General features: G+C 53.1%; 1 protein-coding gene across 3 annotated transcripts in view; it reads left to right on the top strand.

Annotated features, from left to right (window-relative positions):
• GSN (gelsolin) overlaps nt 1-14,997 on the top strand; it is a 54,124-nt gene extending 39,127 nt beyond the window's left edge. For all 3 annotated transcript variants that reach the window (XM_039234619.1, XM_039234617.1, XM_039234618.1), the window contains 11 exons: nt 1,025-1,157; nt 2,457-2,545; nt 2,733-2,948; nt 4,643-4,776; nt 8,357-8,447; nt 9,658-9,828; nt 10,454-10,628; nt 11,651-11,775; nt 11,977-12,054; nt 13,951-14,011; nt 14,612-14,997. In XM_039234619.1, the coding sequence (XP_039090550.1) occupies nt 1,025-1,157; nt 2,457-2,545; nt 2,733-2,948; nt 4,643-4,776; nt 8,357-8,447; nt 9,658-9,828; nt 10,454-10,628; nt 11,651-11,775; nt 11,977-12,054; nt 13,951-14,011; nt 14,612-14,781 (1,443 nt within the window). In that variant the 3' untranslated portion in view covers nt 14,782-14,997. The remainder of the gene's footprint in view (nt 1-1,024; nt 1,158-2,456; nt 2,546-2,732; nt 2,949-4,642; nt 4,777-8,356; nt 8,448-9,657; nt 9,829-10,453; nt 10,629-11,650; nt 11,776-11,976; nt 12,055-13,950; nt 14,012-14,611) is intronic.
• The last annotated feature ends 2,873 nt before the right edge of the window (nt 14,998-17,870 follow it).

Here is a 17,870-nt window from a genome sequence, read left to right as displayed (position 1 = left end):
GACAATATCGGTTCCGGAGTCAGAATCCCGGGTCTGCCTTCTAGCTGTGTAGTTACTTAGCCTCTCTGTGTCCTGGTGTCCTGGTGAATAAGATGGGGGTACTTGTAGAGGTTTCACAGGGCTGCTGGAAGCATTAAAGGAGTTCTAGATGGGCAAGTAATAAGTTATTAGGCAAATCGTTCAGATCAGTGCCTGGCGGGTAGGAGGTACTCGGTAAGCATACAATATTTGTGACTTAAGGTTCTGATACATATTACTAAATAGCACCCCAGAAGAGCTCCCAAATGACCCTCACCACGAGGCTCAAAGTGTCTCTTCCCCAGAACTTTGTCAACATGGGTTTGCCAATTTTTTTTTTTTTTTGAATTTTGACTAGTGTGGTACACTTTTGTTAATTTAGTGAAAAATTTTTATTTTGGAATAAATTTCGGGTTTACAGAAAAACCGCAAATATAAGATAGAGGGCTCCCACATTCCCTTTATCCAGCGTCCCTTTCATGTCTTAACATAGTCAGAGATATTTGTCAAAACTCAGAAATTAACGCCACTTCGGTGCCGGTAACTCAGCCGCACACTCTCTTTCAGCTTTCCCCTGTCTCTCACTCCTGCTTCCAAACCAGCACACCCCATTTCATCTGCATCCTCGTCTTTTTTATTTCTCTTTCTCGGTTTGTTTGTTTTCTACTAATGAGATCCGCTGCGTCCTCGGCCAGCTCCACAGTTCTCCCGTGTCCCCCGCACGCCTGCATTTACCCCCTTCCCTTCCGTGGGCAGTTTCCACGTGACACGTGTGCGCAGGTCACAGACGCGCTTGCGGCAAAGCAGAGAAGGGGAAAGGAAACCTGCGTGTGCCCCAGAACCTGGGGACACAAGTCACCCACGTGTTACTCTGTGGCATCATTGGTGGGGGGTGGGGGCTGTTGGGATGTGGACCAGCCGACATGTCAGCCTGGGGGCGCCCTGGGCCGGCCCAGGTGGTGGGAGTCGCTCACGTTCCGGACCTCCCCCCTCCCTGTCCCCTCAGGTCTCCAATGGCGCAGGCACCATGTCGGTCTCCCTCGTGGCTGATGAGAACCCCTTCGCCCAGGGGGCGTTGAGGTCAGAGGACTGCTTCATCCTGGACCATGGCAGAGATGGGAAAATCTTTGTCTGGAAAGGTACTGGGGAGGGGGAGAGGGTTCCGACCAGGCCCCCACCTTGGCTGGGGGTCGCACAGCCCTGGGAGGGCAGCATGTGTGTTGCAGGCGCCCCGGGGCGTGGCAGGCTCCTGAATAGGAAAGGAATTTTGTTCTGAAGCCCTGGCTTTGCAGTTGACCTGCTCTGTGATCTTGGGCACTTTATTTTCCCTCTCTAGGCCTCCGATTTCTCATTTGGGCTAAAACCAGTGTTTCCCACGTATGTTATCAAACCGGTTCTCTCCGAGGTTCATTGGCATCATGTAAAAAACAAAAGTACAGTTCTGTGGGTCAGAGAAGTTTATGGGCAGCACTGGGTTAAATAACGTTTCCAGGCTTGTTTACTGCAGGGCTTTGAAGAGCCTTTAACCTGCTAATGTTTGTTGGGGCTTTTCATGAAGGTGATCTGGTTTCCATTTAGGAAAGGCTGTGCTAGTGGACTGATTATGAGAGGCTCTTGGAAAACACTGGCCCAGAGGCTTCTACGAGGACTCAATCGGCATCCCCTCATATTCTCCTATTAGTCCAGAGAAAGAGAACGGAAGGGAGCGGGAGGCAGGAGGTGCACAGAGAAGGGCAGAGAGGAAGCGAGAGATTGCACACTTAGGGCTAGTATTATCATCATCTTCATATCACCGTCATCACCACCATCGTCACCGGGGCCCCACAGCCTTGGCAATAAGAAGGCTGGGGACTGTGGGCTGGCAACCTCTGATGGTCAGGAGCTGTGCAGGCATGGGGGGGCGGGTGGCGCTCTCCAGGGCTGGGCAAACTTCAGTCTGTGGAGAGGGAGGGGGCCCCCGCGGTGGACAAATGGCCTAAGGGAGAGAAGGGGACCTGAGGATCTGGGGTGTAGGCTACAGAGTTGAAGAAGCAGAGTCTGAGTCACAGCTTTCCCACTCGTTGTGTGGCCTTGGTCAAGTCACCTCACCTCTCGAAGACCCTGGCTTCCTTCTGTGTAAATGGGACAAGAGGGACAAGATAATTACAGTCTTTATCAGAGACGGTCATTGTGTGGATGAAATGAGCTCACCTGGGCACAGTTCTGGGCACAAAGTACATGCTCAGGAAATGGCCCACAGCGGTTGAGGTGGTGACTACTGTCAGCCAGGGCCCCCAGCTACAGCCCCAGGGGTTCTGGGAGTGGTCATGTCCGGGGGTCTCTGGCCTTGGCTGTCCACAGCCGAGGAGGAATCGGGAGGGAGGCTCACCTGCTGCTTCCCCTGGACCACTGGACATTAGGGCACAACACTGACCGCAGGCCTCTCACCTCCCCGACAGGCAAGCAGGCCAACACAGAGGAGAGGAAGGCCGCCCTCAAAACGGCCTCCGACTTCATCTCCAAGATGGACTACCCCAGGCAGACCCAGGTGAGTTAGAGCCAGACAGCTCAGTGAGGACGGGTCCAGCTCAGGCGGGGAAGGGCCGGGGTGAGGTAGGTGTCCCACCCCAGCGTGCCCTAGATGTCTGAGTCTCCCCCAGGGACCGCTGTTGGGGGGCCCCTGGCCTCCAGGCACCTGAGCCCAGCCTCATCCTCCTCTTCCCTCCCCTTTCCAGGTCTCTGTCCTTCCCGAGGGTGGGGAGACCCCGCTGTTCAAGCAGTTCTTCAAGAACTGGCGGGACCCAGACCAGACGGATGGCCCAGGCTTGACCTACCTCTCCAGCCACATCGCCAACGTGGAGCGTGTGCCCTTTGACGCTGCCACCTTGCACACTTCCACCGCCATGGCGGCCCAGCACGGCATGGATGACGACGGCACGGGCCAGAAACAGGTGACGGGCGGGGGAGGAGTGTGTCCGGGCCCCTCCTGTGCCTCCCCCCCCCCCCGGGTACTTCTAGCTCATGCATTGCCTCCTGCTCTCCTGACGACGCTTCTCTATGAGGTTTTGCCACAGTTTTGCTGGCTGGGTTTCTTTCCCTTAGTTCATTTTCACGGCCAACATATCCTAAGCACCTGCCGATTGCCAGGCCTTATACCGAGTGTCTCAGACCTCACCCTGCCAGCGGGCCGTGCCTGGTCTAAGCACAGCCACAGCTAATTGTGGAAGATTGGAGGCCAGCACACAGAGTATGGGAACAGAAGAAGGGCAAAGGAGGCAGAGTGGTTGAGGCTGTCTTCACAGAGATGGGGACCCTTTGGTTGGGCCTCAGAGTATGAGTAGAAGTTTGCTGCCAGAGAGGAAGAATGGTGGGTATTCCAGGCAGGAAACTGCCCCAAGAGCCTGGGGCTTGACTGCATCCTCAAGGAGGGGCCTTGAATGCCATGTCCATGGCTGTGGACTTGATCCTGTAACCAGTGGGTGCTAGTGAGGGTTTTTCCTTTTTCTTGCTTTAAAAGCAGAAATGCGACAGGCTCAGTTCTTTGCTTTTGAGACTCACTGTGAAAACGGGTTAGAGGTGGGAAAATGAAGATTGAGACGCCATGAGGAGATTGCTGTAATAGTTTAGGTGAGAGAAGACAACCTTGACCCCAGGAAGGTCACAGTGAAAAGATGGAAAGGTGGGGGCTGGAGTCCAGAGGTGTTTATGAAGTAGAGTCTGCTGCTGGCAAACATTCTACATGATCGAAACAGCAGGTGTGTTCGTTTTTATTGTTTTTTTGTCATTGGTATTATTATTCCTCGTTCATTCATTCCTTCCTTCCACGGGGGGGGGGGGGGGGGGGGGGGGGGGGGAGATGCAGTGAAAATGTTCAGGATAGGCAATATGGAAAGAGCTCTGGAAGCCCGGCTGTGTGATCTCAGATGAGTCACTTAAACTGAGCCTCACTTTCCTTGCCTGTAAAATGGGGCTAAGCCCACTCCATCACCTAGAATTTTCAAGTGGGGAGGTTCTCCGTCTTGGAGGGATCAGTGTCTCTGAAGCACCACCAGGTGGCGCTGCAGGGCCTCATGCTGGCGTGGAAAAACTTGTCACCCGAGCTCTGCTAAGAGATCATTCTGAGGTCACCCAGGGGTGGCCCTGCTTCTGGAGTGATGACTCAATAATTGTACAGTGAGCGGTATCATTAGTAAAAACAACAATAACCTTCTAATAATAAGAGTGGCTGCCATGTGCACAGCGGACACCCTATACCAGGCACCGGGCCAGACTTTCATGAATAAACTCTGAGCCTCGTGGCACTTCCAGGTGGGCACTCGCTGGGTGACGCTCGCTAAAAGCACGTCCTGTATACCACCATGCAGCCACCCGTCCCTGTACCGATCCCTCCCTGGGGGAGCTAGGGGGTCAGGTGGGGGCATGGTACGGTATCTGGGGTGGGAGACCTGAGGGGTTGAATCATAGTGGGTCTGGGACTGGGGCAAATTATTTAACTTCAGTCTGAGCCCAAGTGCAGCCACGTATAAAAAGCTCGTCCCCCCCGTGTCACCGTGATCTGTCACACCGCAGTTTCCTCCCTGGCCTGAGTTGGGGGTGAGGGGTGGGGGTGCCTTGACCGTGTCTGAGCCCAGCCTTGCCCTGGCAGATCTGGAGAATCGAAGGCTCCAACAAAGTGCCCGTGGACCCCTCCACGTACGGCCAGTTCTACGGTGGGGACAGCTACATCATTCTGTACAACTACCGTCACGGCGGCCGTCAGGGACAGATCATCTACAACTGGTGAGGCCATGGGGCCCCTGCTGTGGGTAGAGTGTGGGGGCACCGGCCGGGCCCGGAGCACGGCATGGGCCGAGAAGGCTGTGGGGGCCACGCTGTTAGGAAAGGCTCCTCTCTGTAAGGCAACACCACTTGTCTTATCTCTCAAAACAGCTTTTACACTGTTCTTCCAGAAATACCACATGTCCATTGTAGGAGATGCAATAAGTTAGGGAGAAACAGAAAATCCCCCCCTCCCGCCCCCCCACGATTCCACATTAAGTACTGTAACATAGTTTCTAATTAAAAATTATTTTAATTCCCTTAAAATGGGTGATATTCACATAATTCAAAAATCGAGACAGAAGAAAAAGGTTATCTATTGAGAAGTCTTCTTCCCACCCCGCTTCACCCCATTCTCCAACTTCCATCCCTCCCTGAGTAACTGCCTTCGTTAGTTTCTTATATATTCTTTCAGTCATTGTTCATGCAAATATGACTTATTCTCAGTTCCCGCCCTTCTTTACTCAAAGGATAGCATAGTGAATATTTGGTCCTGCGCTTTGCTTTTTTCATTTAATACTTCCTGGGGATCAATCTATGTCAGTACATAGAATACTTCCTTGTCCTTTTTTCCCCCTTACAGCTGCATAATATTCCATTGTGTGGCTACAGTTTAGCCTGTTTGACAAATTCCCTGCTACTCTATACTTGGACTGATTCCAGTCTTTTGCTATTACAAACATTGCCGTGGTTAGTGACTTTAAACAAACATCCTTTTAACAGTGTAGGGAGGGGTGCTAACCATGTAGGGAGGGGCACTAACCATGTAGCGAGGGGCGCGGGGGTGGCTCAGTTGCTTCAGCTAAGGTCAATGTCTCACGAACCGTGAGTTCAATCCCCAAGTTGGACTCTGTGCTGACAGCTCAGAGCCTGGAGCCTGCTTTGGATTCGGTGTCTCCCTGTCTCTGCCCCTCCTCCATTTGTGCAGGTTCTCTCTCTCTCTCTCCAAAATAAAGAAACATTAAAAAAAAAAATGTGTAGGGAATGTCTATAGGGTAAGTTCCCAGAAGTGGGATTGCTGGATCAGGGTCCATGTGCTAATCATTGGGATCCATAGTGCCCATTTCCCTAGGTGGGCCTGTAGCATTTTGTGTTTCTTTCTTTTTCTTTTTTTTTTTTTTTAAAATGTCTTATTTCTGAGAGAGAGAGAGAGAGAGAGAGAGAGAGAGAGAGGCAAAGTGAGAAGGGGAGGGTCAGAGAGAGAGGAAGACACAGAATCTGAAGCAGGCTCCAGGCTGGCTGTCTGCACAGAGCCAGACGCAGGGCTCGAACCCACGAACCATGAGATCATGACCTGAGCTGAAGTCGGACGCTTAGCTGACTGAGCCACCCAGGCGCCCCAGCATTTTGCGTTTCTAACAGCAACAAGCCAGAGCGTCTGTTTCCCCAAAGCCTCACTGGCGGACTGTGTTCCCAAACTTTGGGATGTTTGAAATCCTTACCATTTACAAAACGGTATCTCAGTATATTTTTTAAAAAAAAATTTAAACTTTTAAAAAAAATGTTTATTTTTGGGAGACAAAGCATGAGCAAGGCAGGGGCAGAAAGAGAGGGGGACAGAGGATCCGAAGTGGTCTCTGTGGTGACAGCAGTGAGCCTGACGTGGGGCTCAAACCTACGAAGCATGAGATCATGACCTGAGCCAAAGCTAGACGCTTCACCGACTGAGCACCCAGCTGCCCCATCGTATATTTTTAACTTGTATTTTTCTTATTATACAATCTCAAAACTTCTCAATAATTGTTGGATTTCTTCTTCTTTAAGCTTTTTGTTTTGAAATAGCTTTGGGCTTTTGCCAAAAGGTTTCAAACACAGTACAGACGGTTTCCATGAACCTATGACACGTCTCCCTCGATTACCTAACCGTAGCACGATGGTCAACACCAGGAAATGAACACTGGTACCATACCATTTACTAATTTGTAGATCTTATTTGGATTTCACCAGTTGCCCCACCAATATCCTTTTTCTGGTCTAGGATCTAACCCAGGATCCCACGTGGCACTTAGTCATCATGACTTGTTAGTGGCATTTAATCACCACGTCTTAATCTGTGACAGCTCCTCAGTCTTTTCTTTCATAGCCATAACTACTGTGGGTGAGTGCCCGTCAGTTATTTTGTAGAATGCCTTTCAATTCAACAGCTTCGGACTTTTATTTTTTTATTTTATTTTATTTTTTTAAATGTTTTTATTTCTTTCTGAGAGAGAGAAAGAGACACCGTGAGCAGGGGAGGGTCAGAGAGAGAGACACACACAGAATCAGAAGCAGCCTCCAGGCTCTGAGCTAGCTGTCAGCACAGAGCCCGATGCGGGGCTTGAACCCACGAACCTTGATTGAGATCATGACCTGAGCCAAAGTCGGACGCTCAACCAACTGAGCCACCCAGGCGCCCTGACTTCGGACTTTTAAAAGCAGCTTAAAGGCGGGTCGCTTAGGCAGCTCAGTCGATTGAGCATCTGACTCTTGATTTCAGTTCAGGTCGTGATCTCAGGGTTGTGAGATTGAGCCCCAAGTTGGGCTCTGTGCTGGGCGTGAAGCCTGCTTAAGATTCTCTCTTTTTCTCTCCCTCCATCCCTCCCCCTCACTCACAGGTACGTGCTCCCTCTCTCTTAAAAACAGAAAGAAAGAAAGACAGCTTAAAGGAAATTGTTTTTGACTAGGTAATACACACACGTAGTTCAGAATTCAGGGGAAGGCATTTTTTGAAAACAGTAGCTCCATCACACATTGGTTTCTCAGATTTTGCTCGCTTATACAGATACTACACGTTAGTGACGGGAAATAGGGACCGTATAGGAGGAGATGGGGCAGAAAACCGAAGCCACCTCCCCTAGTCTCCCCCGTCAGGGCAGTCACCGTGGGCCTTTTGAGGACATGCACAGACCTCTCTGTGCGGTCACATGAGGCTAAGTACTGATGTCTTTTTTTTCTTTTAAGTTTTATTTATTTCTGAGAGAGGCAGAGAGAGAGCGTGAGCAGGGGAGAGTCAGAGAGAGAGGGAGTCACAGACTGAAACAGGCTCCAGGCTCTGAGCTGGCAGTCAGCACAGAGCCCGACGCGGGGCTTGAACCCACGAACCATGAGATCATGACCTGAGCTGAAGTCGGATGCTTAACCGACTAAGCCACCCAGGCGCCCCTAAGTACCAATGTCTTGTCCCGCCAGTGAGCTCTGGTGGCACTGTCCCCTGCCTCTCCCCACATGAGAATTGTCCCGGCCGCCTTTCTACCTCCTGGCCTCTCAGAGCACCTTCTCCCGTGGCTGCCCAGCCTGGGACGCGCCAGCCGGCCTCCACGGGGCCCACTTAGGATAAGGAGGGCCGTTGCCTTTGCTCAGGTCCCAGAAGAAGGCGCAGTGCTGAGCTGGAGGTGTGGTGTGTTGGCTTGCTTCCCGGCACTGGTCGCTCGAGAGAAATCCCCTTTCCGCCTCGGTTTCATGACCCGTAACCTGGAGCGTCGTGGCTTTCCCAGGCCCGGGGCAAAGGAGACGCTCCGAGCTCTGTGCAGACCTCGGCGCTGAGTCCCACTCCCCCTTGCAGGCAGGGTGCCCAGTCCACGCAGGATGAGGTCGCCGCATCTGCCATCCTGACCGCCCAGCTGGATGAGGAGCTAGGAGGGACGCCTGTGCAGGTGAGGCCGGCCCGGAGTCCCACTCGGTCACCTTGTCCATCTGGCCACTCGTCAGTCCCGACTATCCATCCTCCCGTCCCACAAACATTCCCGTAGGGCTCCCTGTGCCCCACTGCGTCCACAGCCATGAAGACGCAGGTCCCGCCCTGTGCTGACGCAGTTTATACTCTTGGGGGCAGAAAGATGTCCAGCGGAGCCCGTGGCAATAGAGGCAGCGTGGCAGCCTGGCTGGGGGTGTGTGTGGAGCCAGCCTGCTTGGGGGTGAGCCCTGTCGCACCTCTGGGCCAGCCTCTCCATGCCTGTGTGTCCTCAGAGCCTCCCCTCTATGTTGCAGGGCTGCTGTGCATATAAAGAGTTCATGTTAGTAAAGCATTTAGAGCCATGCCCGGCCCATAGTAGGCCCCTTCTACATACATGTTAAGTGTAAGAACGTGGAGATCCCAGTAAGACCTAATGGCATGAGACAAGGACCTCCTTAGGAAGGTACTTTTCTGCAGGGACCTAACAGACGAGAAAGATTTGGGCAGGCACCTTTCAGGCAGAGGGAAGAGTATATGCAAAGGTCCTGAGGTGGGAGGGAGCATTTAGTGTTAGGACAAGGGACAGAGTGCCATGATGGGAATCTGGAGAGGTGCTCAGAGGGGCTAGACCACCCAGGAGCCATGGGGAGGAATTTGACCTTAACCCCGGGAAGAAAGGGATGTTGCTACATAGAAAATGTGATCTGCAGGGATTTATGAGTTTAAAAGGTTGCTCTGGCTGTGCAAGAGGGGTCTCTCCATATCTAGAAGGCTCTACGCTCACCCCTCTGCCGTCTTTCCTGCCCCGGACTGACGTCACCATTCTGGAAGAATGTCCACTGACAGCCCGTGTGCTTCCATTTAAGGGAATGTTTGCAAACATGGGTTCTCTTGGTTCTTGGACTAGAGTCAGGGTCAGCAAGGCAGGTCCTCCTGGGAGGGGAGCGCAGCGAGGCGCGCCCGCGGACCTGAGGCCAGGGTGCCGTCCCCAGCTTTCCTGGAACTCCCGTTTCTCCGCCCAGACCCTGAGTGTCGCGGGGCCATGCTTATTCTCCCCCCGCAGCAGACACTGGCGTGATGGCCCTGTTTGGGGGAGGGCCCAGGCCAGGGTGGCTGCGGTAGGCGGTGACCTCAGAAGGACCTTTGCCCACACTCTCCCTTCTTGACTTGTTCTCGTACCTCCCCCGCAGAGCCGCGTGGTCCAAGGCAAGGAGCCCGCCCACCTCATGAGCCTGTTTGGCGGAAAGCCTATGATCATCTATAAGGGTGGCACCTCCCGTGAGGGGGGGCAGACGGCGCCTGCCAGTACCCGCCTCTTCCAGGTCCGGGCCAGCAGCTCGGGAGCCACAAGAGCCGTTGAGGTAACTCCCTGGCCTTGGCCTTCTGGAAGGTTTGGCCTACTTGAACCCCCCCCACCCCCGCCCTCCCCCCGCCCCAGACTCCAGTCACAAGATGGTGGGGTTGGGGCATAAGTTAAGAAACATCTCATTGCACCTTCCCTGCCCTGGCAAACAGAACTGTATGTCTTAGACTTCCTCTTGTCTCAGGGATGCCTGGTGCCCCTTGCATACCTGCCACAACGGGAAGTTCACTATTTAACAGTCCATTCTTCACCATCTGGACCCTGTCTGATTACATTCCAGATGGCTACTATCCCTTTTATGGTGGGAGGTGCACATAATCCTATAGGATGGTCTGAACAGCCTAGAGGAGAATGGGACTATCTCACCTCCTTTGTTCTGGGTACTCAGCTTCTGTTAATGCAGCCCAGAATTCTAGAATTACCTTGGGAGCCATAGTTCATTAGTGAATCATGGGAGTGGATCAGCGAGGCTTTTCATTGTCCAATGCGCCCTCAGTTGTGATGGGTACATTCTTCCACGTCTCCACCTAAGAGCTGGTCCTGCGGCAGGGTCCCCTGGGCACTGAGGAGGGGACTGAGGACTTTTTGTCTGGCTTCTGATTAATCGAACTCTGCCTTCCCAGATAATTCCTAAAGCTGGTGCACTGAACTCCAATGATGCCTTTGTCCTGAAAACCCCCTCGGCCGCCTACCTGTGGGTGGGGGCAGGAGCCAGCAAGGCCGAGAAGACAGGGGCCCAGGAGCTGCTCAGGGTACTGCGGGCCCAACCTGTGCAGGTTGCAGAAGGCAGCGAGCCAGGTAGGAGCTGGGGCCAGGGGGGCCTGTGGCCGTTAGATTTCCCTCCCTCCTTTCTGCTTGGGGGGGCTCCATATCCCTGCCCTTTCTCCGTACCTGTCCCCTTTTGTGTGTTCAACAGAAGCAGGTTAGATTAAAGAGAGGGCTATCGTCAGTGAGAGGGAGGCCTCCAGGAGTTAAGAGAAAGCAGAGCTCAATGCAGGCTGGGGCATTCAGGGAGGGCTGCTGGAGGAGGTGGTCACTTGCTAGGAGGCCTTGAACGACAGGTGGAGTAACAGCCTCATGGAGGCAGAGTCTCTCCTAACCTTAAGAATTTCTATGGACAGAAATGCCAAAAGCCTGCTCTGTTTTCCAGAACATTGGGAGGAACACCTTTATGGCAGCCCTCAGTCTTCCTGCTCTGCTTTTGAGTCCATTCCCTCCCGCCTGATGCTTAGTAGAAATCGGGAAGAGTAGCTGCACTGTCCAATGGAACTTTCTGAGACAATAGACATGTTCATACCTGCAGTGTCCAGTTTGGTGGCCACTAGTCACGTGCGACTAATAAGCACTTGAAATATGACTGCTGGGAATTGATGAGACTGAATGTTTAACTGTCTTTAATTCTAACGAACTTAAATAGCCACCTAAGGACAGAGCAGGTGTAGTGGAAAGAATAGGGGAATTCGAGTCAGACAAGATTCATATCCTGCCTTTACTCCTTACTAGCTGTGTGATGTCGGGTGAGTTGCTTAACCTCTCTGAGCCGCAGTTACCTTGTTTGTGGAGCAGGGATAATTATCCCCATCCGCAGTGCTGTCGTCATTCCTGGCTGTGTGTACTGCCAAGTCTGCCCTCTCTGGGCCCATTTCATCACCTCGAAATTCCCTCAGGCCCTTCCCCTACTGGCCCCCCCGGGATTCGAAGGCAGAGGGGGGATTGAGAGCAGTGAGTTGTGCTAGGGCAGGGTGTATGGTGGGGTCTGATGAGAAGCGCTGGCGGGGAGGCGGCATCTGTCGGCAACTGGTGTGGCCTCCCCCTCACAGACAGCTTCTGGGAGGCGCTGGGCGGGAAGGCCGCCTACCGCACGTCCCCACGGCTGAAGGACCAGAAGATGGACGCCCACCCTCCTCGCCTCTTTGCCTGCTCCAACAAGATCGGACGTTTCGTGGTGAGCCCCTGCGGAGGTTTCTGCCTCCACTTACTCACTGGGAGGCGGGATTGCAAGGAGTGTGGCGTCAGCAGCAGGGCAGGGAGCAGCCCTCAAGGGCACAGCAGGAGGAAGGATCCCCTGCTGGCTGGAGCAGAGGGGGCCGCCCAGGGCAAGGAGGGCCTCTGGATGGCCCGTGTTAACCCTTCTGTTCCTTCCCAGATCGAAGAGGTTCCTGGCGAGCTCATGCAGGAAGACCTGGCCACAGATGACGTCATGCTCCTGGACACCTGGGACCAGGTGGGTGGAGGACGGAAGGCGTAGGCTCTCGGGGGCTGAGGGAGGCGCTAGACTGCAGCTCTGAGATCAGTTGCCAGAAGGACTTGAAAGAGCCAGAGGTTGCTGGAAAGGTCCCTGAGCTGCTGCAAGTCGCTTTCCCTTTCTGGGCCTCCATTTCCTCATTTGCAAAATGGGAGTGATGGGACCTACCTTGCCTAACTCAACGAGATGAGATGTAGATAAGATCACCTTGCAAACTGCGAGACACCGTATAAATGCCAATCGGGTGACCAGCATTGTCTCCCAGGCCTTAGGGGAATGTGAACTCCTCCCTGAATCTACCGGTAAAGAAACTTGAACTTAGCATATCATCTGCAGGCATAAACTGTCCACAGAATGTCCTCTGGACATTTTGAAGTGCATCTCCTTCTGTTTGGGAGGGCTCTGAGCTCTCTCTGCTTCACCTCCTGGGGAAGGCTGTTGTGTAGCACTAGGAGGAATGACGGTGTCACTCATTCGGGTGACCAGTATTAACTGAGCACCTGCTTTGTGCCAGACACTGCTTTAGGTGCTGGGGACAGGGTAGTATATAAAGTAGACATTCTCCTGCCCTCGCACGACTTAACATTCTCGAGGGGGATGCAGTCAGTAGCCCTTCCTATCAGAGTTATCAAAATTGTAGACGGCAGCCACAGAGGAGTGAGCTCCCCCCAGCTCTTCTTGTCGGGATGCCCGTTGGAAGATCAGTACCGGAATGTTTGCAGCTTGAGCCGTCCAGCACTTGTCAGTTGCTCCGCTGGCTACGTAATCTGTTCATTCATCTGTGTATTCATTCATTCAGCCCACGTTTACTCCACACCACTGTCTTCCAGGAAAAATGCTGGAATCCTGTGACGAGCAAAGTAGACCCAATACCTGCTGTGAAGGGGCTTCTAGTTTAGCAGGGAACACGTTTGTAAATCAGAAAGAGAAAGTCTGGTGTTTTATTATCTGACAGCATCTGATCAGTGACAGGTGCTCTTTAAAATATTTTTAAAAATTTCGTAACATTTATTCATCTTTGAGAGAGGGACAGAGTGCAAGCAGGGGAGGGGCAGAGAGAGAGGGAGACATAGAATCTGAAGCAGGCTCCAGGCTCTGAGCTGTCAGCACAGAGCCAACGTGGGACTCAAACCCATGAACCATGAGCTCATGACCTGAGCTGAACTCAGATGCTTAACTGACTGAGTCCCCCAGGCACCCTTTTAAAATATTTTAGATACACATACAAACTGTCATATTACAAGACTTGTATTAAGGCTCATGACAGTGGTAGTGGTGGTAAGTTGTTTTCATTCCTTCCGAGCCTTAGAGCCATGTGGCCCAGACCCACAGAAATGGCACAGAGCAGACTCCGTGCATGTTTGGTGTGTGTATATACGTTTGGCCGCTCATTTGTTGGGCAAATAAATGCCAGACTTCTAGAGAAGGCTCTCAAACTCATAGTTAAACAATGTTAGTGAGCGAGGGGGCTGAGATGGGGGGTCATGGGGTGGCGGAGCCTGAGGCAAGCTGGAATTGCTGGTCTAAAGTCAGATGGGGGGTGGGGCTGCCACACAGCTTCGTCCACATGAGGGTGAAGGCCCGTGATCACCAGACCCTCCAAGTTTTCAAGAGAACGTGGAATTCTAGATTTTAACGCAAGCTGGTAACGAAACTTGGCGAAACAGGCATTACAGACCAACGTGCGGTGGTGGGTGGGCAAAGAAAGTGTGTCTGAAGGTCACCAGTTTGCAGACCCTGTTGCACATCCTTCCGGTCCTGGTGTGTGGGCCGTGCCCAGTCCCGGCCGGGCACCAGGGGCCTGCGCGTTCTCCCTCCAGCAGGTAGCGTGCGCCGCGCCCTCATGTACGCTTTTCGTTTCATGCCTCACTCCAGGTCTTTGTCTGGGTTGGAAAGGATTCTCAAGAAGAGGAAAAGACAGAAGCCCTGAGCTCTGGTGAGGACCACGTCTGCCTGTGGGTCTGTCTCCTGTGGTGCGGTGGGAACGGCTTCCCGCGCGGGTCTGGGAGTTCGTGACAACGGGGTGGCACTTCCCCATCCGTGGTCAGCCCCTGTGAGCCCTGCCTGGGGCCCTGGAAGAGCAGACCGGCTCCTTCGGAAAGCCTCAGGTCATGCCAGGGAAAGGCTGCTTGCTTTAAGTTTCCAGAATGCCCGTGGACCCAACTCCTCAGTGTTTAGATGTTAGGAAGCAGATCTGGTAGCTGCCCGGGTCTGATTTGGGAGGCAGAACCCTAAATTTGGTTCTTTAATATCTTCCAAAGGGGAGAGCGAGAGTGCAAAATGATATAAACTTTGTGAAGCAGGGGGTTCAGCCGTGAAGGGGCTGTCCCTTCCTGTGTTCCCCGGGGCAGGGTGATGGAGGAGCCTTGTGCGCTCATCGCCCTTAAGGGACGGGAGCGTCTAGTACAGGGACTGGCCATCGGAGGCACTAGGAACAAAAGCCATCGGGGGCAGCTCCTGGCCTGAGCCACCTCTCCTTGGTGAAGGAGGCACTGAGGATTCCTGGGCTTTTCTTTCCTTGCGTGTGTGTCTGCAGCTAAGCGGTATATCGAGACGGACCCGGCTAACCGCGACAGGAGGACCCCCATCACCATCGTGAAGCAAGGCTTCGAGCCACCCTCCTTCGTGGGCTGGTTCCTTGGCTGGGATGACAACTACTGGGCTGTGGACCCCTTGGACAGGGTCATGGCTGAGCTGGCTGCCTGAGGACGGGCAGGCCCCACCCCCGTCACTGCTCAGTGCCTTTTATAACAGTCCAGCCCCCGGAGACCTTACGGCGAGCAGGGCCACTCTGGTGTGTGTGAGTGTGTTTCTACAGTAGCCAAAAACAGCCGTGCAGAGATTCAGGGTCCTTGCACAATTGTCTCATGTATCTCTCCTTTTGGAAATTGAATTCAATAAAAGCTTTTTTGAAGTGTGTTAGCCTGTCGTGGCTCAGTATGTTTCGGCTATTGTTCTGGGGGTTCCCAGTGCCTGTGAGCGGGTGGCTAGGCTCCTTCACTGTGTGTGAATCCTGGACCTCCGGGAAGCAGATGCCAGGATGAGATGGAATGTGATGGAATGAGGTGGCCTCCGGGGAACTGCTGTGTGAAAGGAAAACGGGAGGGAACTGAGGGAGCCGCTGGGCTGAGACGCAAGGCTGACCCCACGCGAAGGAGGGAGGGGGAGAAGGCCGGGTGGAAGCCATCCCAGATGGCCGTGCCGTCCAGGGAAGTTCGGCAAAGCTTTCAGGGAATGCTTGCACCAAAGTAAAAAATTAAGAAATAAAAATAAGGAAATTTTTTTTAATGGTATGTGGTGTGGTCCCAATCTTGTAATTTTTTTTTATTGTGGTAAACTCAATATAATAATCGTTTTGACCGTTTGTAGGTGGCATGCGGTGTCATTAAATACATTTTAGTGTCGCGAGGTCAGCGCCACTGTCTACACCCAAACCTTTTTCATAATCTCAGGGAGGATGCTGTGCCCATGACTCAGAGCTCCTTGTCCCTCCTTCCTCTTTGCTCCTGGTAACCTTTTATTTTTTTAAGTTTATTTATTTATTTTGAGAGAGATAGAGAGTGCCAGCAGGGAGGGCCGAGAGACAGGCAGCACTGTCAGGGCAGAGCCCCACGAGCGGCTGGAACGGAATCATGAGATCCTGACCGGAGCCGAAACCAAGAGTTGGACTCTTAACCTACTGAGCCACCCGGGTGCCTCTGCTCCTGGTAACCTTCATTTGACTTTCTGTCTCTATGGATTTGCCTTTTCTCATGTGTCCTCTGTGTCTGACTTATTTCACTGAGCATAATGTTTTCTCGATTCAGACGTTTTATAGCAAATATCAAAATTTCATTCCGTTTTGTGGCTAAATAATACCCCACCTTGTGTATACACATTTTGTTTAACCATTCATCCATCAGCGGCACTCACTCAGGTCATTTCCACCTTTTGGCTATTGTGAGCCAGGCTGCTGTGAACACTGGGGCGCAGGTAGCTCTTTGATTCTAAGAGTTTTTAGCCGAAGTCCAATCAGACAGCGAAGGCTCCCTGTGCCTCCCAGGAGCCGGGGAGGCGTGGCTTTGGTGAGCCTGTGGGGACAGCTGGGGCCCTTAGGCATTTGTGTTTCCTGCGGTAGAAGTCCCCGCTGCCGCTAGGCCCTGGAACTATCAGCCTTTAGGCCCTAGAACTATCTGCCTTCACCTCCCTGGGTTTCCATGTGTTCGGGGGTCATTTGGCTGCCCCAAAGCTGTTTGGAGAAATACCATCACGAGAGGTGCCCCTGAATGCTCCCAAAGTGTGGGAGAGGGACTTCCTCTGTGCCCTGCTTTGTCCCCACCCCCCCACCCTGGACCCTGAGTCTCTGTCCATGCTCAGGGAGTCACCAAGTCCCTCTTAGACTCTTCCATGAACTTCTCCTAAACCTTTTCTCCATGGATGTTCCAAACCAGAGCAAGGAGATGCTGTGGGACAGACCTCTTCTCCTCCCCTCTGTTCTTCTTGTCTTTTCTCCCGATACTCTCCCTGCTTCTGTTCCATGCCACCTCCCCGAGTCCCAGAGTCCCATCCCCACCGGTTACAGAGACTCCCATTCATAGGTAGAACAGAAGCCAGGGTGAGGTGTAGGTGCTGGGAAGGGTGTGCAGGTGTGTTTACACTGCGATTTCCAAAGCTGCAGATCACTCGATTGCCCAGGGGGCTTTTTAAAAGCATAGATGCCCCAGGGGCCCTACCTCCAGGGATTCTGATTCATTGCAGAGGTGATAAGGGGGAGTGGAGAAGGAATTTTCCAGGTGAGACATGGGGGCGGGGAGGGATTCAAGTCATCTCAGGCAGAGTGTGCAAGTGCAGAGGGAGAAGTGGGGAGCAGGTGGGGAGCGCTAGGCCTCACATCTTGAGAGGTAGGCTGGGCCTGCCTCAACGGCCCTGCCAAGGGATTTGGATGTGATCTTGTGACTCCTACCTCACTTACCCCAAAGGGTTACCTTCACGGTCAAAGCCACCGCTTTGACAGATGTGAAGTCCTAGAACAAAAGCAGCATTTACAGCCTAGACTTTCCAGGGCCTTCCCTCAAGGCGGGTGGAGTCCTGTCCAGACAAGCCAGCTCCCCTCCTGGAAACCTGTGGGAGGTCAAATTGCAGGCAGACCTGCCCCTGAATTCTTCATTTCCTCTACTTGCATTCAATGTGGTTTATTGGCCAATTTCAGTTTATCGGTGGCTGTGGCCTCAGAGCTCTACAGTGCTCGCCAAAAGGAAGTTGCCCGGGACAAGAGAGTGGCTCGGACTTCACATTTTTCTCTCAAAGTTCAACCACAGAGTGTCTCCTCCCAACAATTTTTTCCCTCAAAAAAACGACCTTGGATTTTGTCATCTACGATATAGAAGTCATCGTGAGGTGCCGTGACAGGTGGCGAAGGCCTGGCCTGCGCTCGGATCCCGTGCCTGACCTAGGGCTGATCAGTAGCTACCTGGTGTGTGCTCTGGGCCAGGCATTGGAGCTGTAACAGGCCACGGGGTGACAGAAGCAAGTTCCTGTCCTGTTTGGATTTGGGCAAAGGGAGAGGAAACCAGCAAAGGATTCTAGGCGTCCGTGGCTCTCCGACGCCCCAGGGCGGATATGTGCGCAGGTGCACCAGAAGGGCCTAGCCAGGAAGGGCAGCAGTCGGGCAGCTGTAACCCCTCCCCGCTTTTCGGCCCGCATAGAGCTCCCTGAGAAGCCACCGCTGCCAGCCTGGGGCTGGAGGACCACACGTGCCACTTCTGAAAAATGAAATCCACAGACGCCAAGTACAGGCAGGAACTGACTCTCACAGA

The sequence above is a fragment of the Hyaena hyaena genome, unplaced genomic scaffold (genome assembly GCF_003009895.1).
Source record: "Hyaena hyaena isolate Hyena2069 unplaced genomic scaffold, ASM300989v1 scaffold_90, whole genome shotgun sequence".
In the NCBI taxonomy this organism is placed as follows: domain Eukaryota; kingdom Metazoa; phylum Chordata; class Mammalia; order Carnivora; family Hyaenidae; genus Hyaena; species Hyaena hyaena.
This window is presented reverse-complemented; position numbering and strand designations above follow the sequence as displayed.